Genomic DNA, 9,423 nt, shown 5'->3' with positions numbered 1-9,423 from the left:
CCTTTCAGCAAAAATATGGCAATATCGTGAAATTATCAAGTATGACACATAGAACGGATCTACTATCCCCATTTAAATAAAATAAAAAAATTCAGTAGGCCTTTAATCACGATTAAATACTTTGTTTGACAGCCCTAGTATATATGTACATATATATATATATATATATATATATATATATATATATATTTTTTTTTTTTTTTTTTTTTTTTTTTCTTTTGATCCAAATTGGCCCTTGAGTCAAAGTATTGCTAAGCCTGGGTTGGGCTAATGTCAACCAAACATTGTCTCACTTTCAATTGGACAAGTGAAGATGAATATATTATGCATATGTACACATGGTGGTATAAAAGACGTCTACACATTGTCACATGCTTCTAAGGAACACACATTGAAGATTCTTCAACACGTTGGTGCAAAGAAGGTAAGCCAGACTGGAACTATTCATGACATATCAATAATATGGCTTATGACTAACTGAGTGTATTTGCAGGCACCCAGATACATGGCACCAGAGGTCACCTTCAACAGAACTGCTGTCATACATCCTTGTTATGAAGTCGATATGTACGATGCACCGTCAAAAACACGTTCCTCCGGGTGTGTGCTTCTGAACATATTTCTTTGCTTATTATCCGTCATCATAATATGTGGAAACCTCCTCATAATCATCACTGTGGTGTATTTCAAGCAGCTCCACACTCCCACTAACTATCTCATTCTCTCTCTGGCAGTGGCCGACTTACTTGTCGGTGTTTTATTGTTCCCTCTCAGCATTGAATTCACCCTCAGTTACTGTGTCTACCAAGAAGAAGTGATTTGCAAAGTGCGGAACAGCATCGACGTGACCCTGAGCACTGCTTCTATTCTACATTTATGCTGTATTTCCATAGATAGGTATCACGCGGTGTGTAAACCTCTGACTTACAGAACCACGCTCACTGTTCAAGCGGTTGCGGTCATGATCCTGCTCAGTTGGACTCTTTCACTTCTCGTCGCCGCCGGTTTTGTGGTGGCGGAATTCAACTATGCAAAGTGTGGGGAAGAATGTTACGTCGATATTTTGATCGCAAATATTGTAGGAGTCATCTGCTCCTTCTACATACCTGTGATCATAATGATATGCATCTATGCAAAGATCTTCCTTGTAGCACAGAACCAGGCTCGCAGCATCCAAAACACCAACTATCCGAGTAGAACACCAGGAGCAAATGTCAGTAAGATGGAGAGAAAGGCCACAAAGACTCTGACTATAGTTATGGGTGTTTTCCTCATCTGCTGGACTCCGTTCTGTATTTATATTTCTGTACAGCTTTTCAACCAGGTACCGATAGCCGTTGGTGAAGGACTTACCTGGCTGGCTCTGTCAAATTCTATGCTCAATCCTTTCATTTATGCTTTCTTTTACAGCTGGTTCCAGTCAGCTTTTAAAATCCTTATATTAGGTAAAGTATTTCAAAGCAATTTTTCTAGAACCAGACTTAACTGACATTAGCATCAAGCATTATAAGGAGGGGTCTGGAAAGTGAGATGTTTGCCTGTCTGTCGTTGTGTTCCCTAATTTGAGTGTACATAAATGAAGGTGTGTGTTGCTGAGCCCGACCTGGACATAATCTGGACTGTACATACATGCTCATTTTGAAAATGTCGTTTTGTTTATAGATTATATGCAATCTGTTGTTGTGTTCCCTAATTTGAGTGTACATAAATGAAGGTGTGTACATTAGCTGCCCGGACATAATCTGGACTGGATCTGGTTTTAAGAACCCTTTAAATCAGTGGTCCCCAACCAACGGGCCCGGTACCGGTCCGCGGCCGCACAGAAAAAAAAAAAAAAATACTTTTTTATTTTTTTTATTTCATTTTTTTAAATTAATTGAACATACAAAACACAATATATACATTATATATCAATATAAATCAATACAGTCTGCAGGGATACAGTCCGTAAGCACACATGATTGTATTTCTTTATGACAAAAAAAATATAAAAAAATACCATAACCCCCCTCCCCCGCCCCCCCCACCCCCCCCCCCTTTCACGACCACCAGTCCGTGGGACAAATTTTCAAGCGTTGACCGGTCCGCAGCTACGAAAAGGTTGGGGACCACTGCTTTAAACAATCTAATTTCATTGACAACCTGGTCTGGTGAAGATAATGTCCTTTATTTGAAAAATAAATAATTAAATAGATAAAAAAAATATTGAACAAAAAAAGAAATTAAAATAAAATAAAAACAGTTACATAGAAACTAGTAATTAATGGAAATTAATCAAAATTAACTGTTAAAGGTTAGTACTATTAGTGGACCAGCAGCACACACAATCCTGTGTGCTTACGGACTGTATCCCTTGCAGACTGTATTGATATATATTGATATATAATGTAGGAACCAGAATATTAATAACAGAAAGAAACAACCCTTTTGTGTGAATGAGTGAGAATGAGTGTAAATGGGGAAGGGAGGGTTTTTGGGTTGGTGCACTTAAGTAAGTGTATCTTGTGTTTTTAATGTTGATTTAATTTTTAAAAAATTAAACAAATTTAAAAGTGAGATGTTTGTATTACAAATAATCAATAGCAATTGAGGAAAACAATCTAAGCTTAGAGATTTTTTTTTTCTTTAGCAGGGAAATTATTTACTGTGCTATCTTGTTGTGTTTCAAATGCTTTAAGGGTTGCCATGTCATAATCGGATAATCGAGTGCTTATTCATTTTGTTTCCACTTCCTTTTTGCTTTCGTTCGCCGCCCTCTCGCTCGTTTAAGTTCTGGTGTGCTTGGCCCGACTACACTGCGTTGTGTTCAGGTTCTGGTGCAGAGGGACATAGAAGGACTTTGTAGGCCAGCTTTATTCCTGCAGCCAAACAACAATGCACTTTTAGTACCTATGGCAGAAGGACGGCTTGACACTGACACCTGCGCACGCACACACCCACAGACACACACACACAGACACACACACACAGACACACACACTCAAACGCAAAAAAAAAAAACAGACCAAACACAAAACATAGCGAAAGGAAGGTAAAAAGGTGTTTCAAGAATAAACAACAAATGGAGTAGGGCAAAGAAAAATATGATTTTTATTTATTTATTTATTCATTCATTCATTTTTTTTTTTTTTATCTCCTTCATTGATGTGCATTTTTGATCAATAGACAACTTTAGCAACTAAACACATATTTATACACCTATGCTTGAGAAAGAACAGGATGAGGAAAATCTTATATTTCCTGCCCCCTTCAACATAATAAGTAGTCTTACTTAATGGATAGCCCAGATTCGCACGCATACAAACCAAACAGATACATCCAAATATAATGAAAACAAACAAAAAACACAAAAAAAAAAATAAATAAATAAAATAAAATAAGTGCAAAACTTCATGAAGTACCAACCGAACAAAAAAAGGAATATACACCTCAAGGGATGATACAAAACAAATACAAAACCAGACAAAAAATAAGTAAAATAATAAATATAAAGCACAATGTAGACAATTACGGCTGTCCATATGATCTTATTGTTCTGTCTTTATATATATTTTTTCAATTGGAATATATTTCTACAATCTTTTATCTCATTTTAATGGGAATTGCGTAGTTTAACCCCCACCACTGATATACACATTTGTTTTAAAGTTGTCCTTGAATGCTGATGTTGGAAATGACCTTTTCTTCTGCGCTCTTCATTCTCAGAAGTGATGACAAACACTTTTTGTAAATTTGCTGGTAATATTTTACTTTTAGCCTTAAACATAACACATACTGTCTGTAACTTTACTAGCTCCTGTAGTTTCAATAAACCCGAATTAATAAATAGTTAGTGTGTTTTAGATAATCTGCTTTATGAATAATCCTTATAGCTCTTTTCTGTAGTTGATACAATGCCTTTATGTTACTCTTATATGTGTTCCCCCACACTTCCACACACTTGCTGATACATGGCAATATAAGTGCACAATACAATATACGCATTGCTCTGTAATCTAACACAGTGGTTCTCAAATGGGGGTACGCGTACCCCTGGGGGTACTTGAAGGTATGCCAAGGGGTACGTGAGATTTTTTTTAAATATTCTAAAAATAGCAACAATTCAAAAATCCTTTATAAATATATTTATTGAATAATACTTCAACAAAATATGAATGTAAGTTCATAAACTGAACATCAAATCAAGTAGGCTATTCCATTCATTACAATGCAACACTGCAATATTCAGTGTTGACAGCTAGATTGTTTGTGGACATGTTCCATAAATATTGATGTTAAAGATTTCTTTTTTTGTGAAGAAATGTTTAGAATTAAGTTCATGAATCCAGATGGATCTCTATTACAATCCCCAAAAAGGGCACTTTAAGTTGATGATTACTTCTATGTGTAGAAATCTTTATTTATAATTGAATCACTTGTTTATTTTTCAACAAGTTTTTAGTTATTTTTATATATTTTTTTCCAAATAGTTCAAGAAAGACCACTACAAATGAGCAATATTTTGCACTGTTATACAATTTACTAAATCAGAAACTGATGACATAGTGCTGTATTTTACTTCTTTATCTCTTTTTTTCAACCAAAAATGCTTTGCTCTGATTAAGGGGTACTTGAATTTAAAAAAAATTCACAGGGGGTACATCACTGAAAAAAGGTTGAGAACCACTGATCTAACACATATTTAACCTTATTTAATATAAAAATACTCTTGGACATCTTTTTCCGTACATGTGCAATATGAGGTTTCCATATCATGCAGTATCACTCCTAAAAATCTAAGTTCAGAAACCCTTTCAATATCAATTCCATCTATTGACAGTTTGATCGTTTCCTCCCTTTTCATAAAACTTTGTTTTTTTAAATTTAATGATAATTTATTGACATCAAACCATCTCTTAAGTTCAATCATTTCCTGTTCAATAATGTTTGATAATGCTTTTAAGTCATGTCCCGAACTATAAAAGTTGGTGTCGTCCGCAAATAATACTCGTTTCAATAACTTTGATACCTCACATATGTCATTAATATATCAAATAAACTATTTTGGTGATAAAACCGAACCTTGTGGAATTCCACATTCAATCCTCATTTGTTCAGATGTATTACCCACAAAATCCACAAACTCTTGTCTGTTATCTAAATAACTTCTTAGCCAGTCTAAAACTACTCCTCTCACACCAAATGAATACAACTTGGACAATAATATAGAATGATCTATAGCAGGGGTGTCCAAAGTGCGGGCCGGGGGCCATTTGCGGCCCACAGCTAATTGTTTACCGGCCCGCCACACATTCTGGAAATGCTATTGCAAAAATAAAAAATAAACATTAACTAGAAAAAGTTGCAATGTTGACACAAAGCTGCCATGCAGGCTGTTTTTTTCTTTTGTCTATCTTTATTTTTCTTTTTTTGCCATTGCTTAAAAAAAATAAAAAAATCAATGTTATCATGAATTATTGACCTTCTCAAGGCTCCAATTATTTCAAATATTTCAGTTTTAAAATGTTTTATGTGGCAAATATTGCATATATTGTGTGGTTGCCATACAAAAACATCAACGTTTTCTTTGACAAAAGAGCATAAAACAAACAAAATAATAGTTCAAACGTAAAATTGACAGATATATCTGAAGTTGATCTCGTAACTTAAGTGTTGAAAGTAAAAAAAAAACTAATACAAATGTATCACTTTATAAGAGGGGCACCTTTTGGATCCCAAATATATTTATTGGGATTTTATTTATCTTTTCACTGTGATTACTCAAAAATAACAATGAATTAATATCAATGGTGTCTTGCATTATTGATGTTTTTAAGGCTCTAATTACTTCACATCAAACATTGCTTTCTGAGGGTTTTGGGCAGTGGGGGAAATATTGCATATTTCAGTTTTATTATAAAAAACAAAGTTGTCTTGACAGAAAAGGCATAAAATCTTTTTGTTATTTTTAATTTTATATCAACCTGAAGTTGATATACTGTAGAGATTTACTGTAAGCGTTAAATTTAAAAAAATAATAATAATTTGACTTGTTTTTAACATTTTAATGACTTAGACCCTTTATGGTCCCCGGGAGCCCTAAAGGTAAAAAAAAAACCAAAATCCATATATTTTGTTATGATTTGAAAATGAAAACTATCAAAATGGCCCCCGCAGGCTTTAATTTTTCCGTATGCGGCCCTCAGTAGAAAAAGTTTGGACACCCCTGATCTATAGTGTCAAATGCTTTTTGAAGATCGATAAACACCCCTATAGTGTATTTCTTATTATCAGTTGCTGTTTGGGACAGTGCACATTAATCAACACTTGAATAAAGAGTGTAAATGCGCCGGACTTAGCATAAATGCTCATTTTCAGCCGTAGTCCCAAGGCAGGTTTTTAAAATAACACAGTGAGACACATAAGACTTTAAAACCACGATGACAGAAATAAGAACTAAATGAATAAGACATTATAAAACAGACAATTACACAATTACAGGATGTGGAAGGAGGTGTGGTCAGTGCGCCTGCAGGAGCAAAGGTCACCGCCTCTGTCTATGGTGCTGAGGACGAGCACCATCGAATGGGGGCGGGGCATGTGCTGACGGCGAGACACAGCTGACAGTGAGCGGCCGAGAGCAGAGGGGGAGAGAGGATACGGACGTGACTGAAAAGTCACGTTCTGCGGGAGAAAGACTTTGATAAAACCTATGTGCATTAAACACTTTGTTAAAAACTGCACGCTTGGCTCTTGTGCCGTGTCTACAGTGGATCTGCTAGCAAGCAACTTCCACACAGGATAATAGACCAGGACAGACAATCCCCTCACAGCTTCAAATACGCTGGCCAGAGGCCCACTGGAACGGGCTGGAGTCTGGAAACAGTGTTCAATGTTTTAAAGGCCTACTGAAATGAATTTTCGACCCTCATTTTCCGAGGTGGTATAAAATACAAATCCGTGATCCACAATAGAAAAAGGAGAGAGTGTGGAATCCAATGAGCCAGCTTGTACCTAAGTTACGGTCAAAGCGAAAAAAGATATGTCTTGCACTGCATCTAGTCCTTCACTCTAACGTTCCTCATCCACGAATCTTTCATCCTCGCTCAAATTAATGGGGTAATCGTCGCTATTTATTTTGTTTCTATATGCCGTTAAGCACGATGCTATCACGTTAGCTCCGTAGCTAAAGTGTTTCATCGATGTATTGTCGTGGAGATAAAAGTCACTGTGAATGTCCATTTCGCGTTCTCGACTCTCATTTTCAAGAGGATATAGTATCCCAGGTGGTTTAAAATACAAATCCGTGATCCACAATAGAAAAAGGAGAGAGTGTGGAATCCAATGAGCCAGCTTGTACCTAAGTTACGGTCAAAGCGAAAAAAGATAAGTCTTGCACTGCATCTAGTCCTTCACTCTAACGTTCCTCATCCACGTATCTTTCATCCTCGTTCAAATTAATGGGGTAATCGTCGCTTTCTCGGTCCGAATCTCTCTCGCTGCTGGTGTAAACAATAGGAAAATATGAGCAGTCCTTCCCCCGGTGTCGTCATGCTACTTCCGGTAGGGGCAAGGCTTTTTTTTTATCAGATACCAAAAATTGCGATCTTTATCGTCGTTGTTCTCTACTAAATCCTTTCAGCAAAAATATGGCAATATCGCGAAATTATCAAGTATGACACATAGAACGGATCTACTATCCCCATTTAAATAAATAAAAAAAATTCAGTAGGCCTTTAATCACGATTAAATACTTTGTTTGACAGCCCTAGTATATATATACATATATATATATATATATATATTTCTTTATTTATTTTTTATATATTTTTTTTTTCTTTTGATCCAAATTGGCCCTTGAGTCAAAGTATTGCTAAGCCTGGGTTGGGCTAATGTCAACCAAACATTGTCTCACTTTCAATTGGACAAGTGAAGATGAATATATTATGCATATGTACACATGGTGGTATAAAAGACGTCTACACATTGTCACATGCTGCTAAGGAACACACATTGAAGATTCTTCAACACGTTGGTGCAAAGAAGGTAAGCCAGACTGGAACTATTCATGACATATCAATAATATGGCTTATGACTAACTGAGTGTATTTGCAGGCACCCAGATACATGGCACCAGAGGTCACCTTCAACAGAACTGCTGTCATACATCCTTGTTATGAAGTCGATATGTACGATGCACCGTCAAAAACACGTTCCTCCGGGTGTGTGCTTCTGAACATATTTCTTTGCTTATTATCCGTCATCATAATATGTGGAAACCTCCTCATAATCATCACTGTGGTGTATTTCAAGCAGCTCCACACTCCCACTAACTATCTCATTCTCTCTCTGGCAGTGGCCGACTTACTTGTCGGTGTTTTATTGTTCCCTCTCAGCATTGAATTCACCCTCAGTTACTGTGTCTACCAAGAAGAAGTGATTTGCAAAGTGCGGAACAGCATCGACGTGACCCTGAGCACTGCTTCTATTCTACATTTATGCTGTATTTCCATAGATAGGTATCACGCGGTGTGTAAACCTCTGACTTACAGAACCACGCTCACTGTTCAAGCGGTTGCGGTCATGATCCTGCTCAGTTGGACTCTTTCACTTCTCGTCGCCGCCGGTTTTGTGGTGGCGGAATTCAACTATGCAAAGTGTGGGGAAGAATGTTACGTCGATATTTTGATCGCAAATATTGTAGGAGTCATCTGCTCCTTCTACATACCTGTGATCATAATGATATGCATCTATGCAAAGATCTTCCTTGTAGCACAGAACCAGGCTCGCAGCATCCAAAACACCAACTATCCGAGTAGAACACCAGGAGCAAATGTCAGTAAGATGGAGAGAAAGGCCACAAAGACTCTGACTATAGTTATGGGTGTTTTCCTCATCTGCTGGACTCCGTTCTGTATTTATATTTCTGTACAGCTTTTCAACCAGGTACCGATGGCAGTTGGTGAAGGACTTACCTGGCTGGCTCTGTCAAATTCTATGCTCAATCCTTTCATTTATGCTTTCTTTTACAGCTGGTTCCAGTCAGCTTTTAAAATCCTTATATTAGGTAAAGTATTTCAAAGCAATTTTTCTAGAACCAGACTTAACTGACATTAGCATCAAGCATTATAAGGAGGGATCTGGAAAGTGAGATGTTTGCCTGTCTGTCGTTGTGTTCCCTAATTTGAGTGTACATAAATGAAGGTGTGTGTTGCTGAGCCCGACCTGGACATAATCTGGACTGTACATACATGCTCATTTGGAAAATGTCATTTTGTTTATAGATTATATGCAATCTGTTGTTGTGTTCCCTAATTTGAGTGTACATAAATGAAGGTGTGTACATTAGCTGCCTGGACATAATCTGGACGGGATCTGGTTTTAAGAACCCTTTAAACCAGTGGTCCCCAACCACCGGGCCCGGTACCGGTCCGCGCCCGCACA

General features: G+C 37.0%; 2 protein-coding genes across 2 annotated transcripts; both read left to right on the top strand.

Moving 5' to 3' along the window:
• Positions 1-505: 505 nt before the first annotated feature.
• Positions 506-1,489, top strand: LOC133640732 (trace amine-associated receptor 1-like). The gene has a single exon (XM_062034301.1). It carries the CDS (start codon positions 506-508, stop codon positions 1,487-1,489), a length of 984 nt encoding a protein of 327 aa, XP_061890285.1.
• A 6,617-nt stretch (positions 1,490-8,106) lies between these two features.
• Positions 8,107-9,090, top strand: LOC133640536 (trace amine-associated receptor 1-like). Its single transcript, XM_062034002.1, has one exon. It carries the CDS (start codon positions 8,107-8,109, stop codon positions 9,088-9,090), a length of 984 nt encoding a protein of 327 aa, XP_061889986.1.
• Positions 9,091-9,423: the final 333 nt, after the last annotated feature.

Source organism: Entelurus aequoreus, linkage group LG23 (assembly GCF_033978785.1).
Source record: "Entelurus aequoreus isolate RoL-2023_Sb linkage group LG23, RoL_Eaeq_v1.1, whole genome shotgun sequence".
In the NCBI taxonomy this organism is placed as follows: domain Eukaryota; kingdom Metazoa; phylum Chordata; class Actinopteri; order Syngnathiformes; family Syngnathidae; genus Entelurus; species Entelurus aequoreus.
This window is presented reverse-complemented; position numbering and strand designations above follow the sequence as displayed.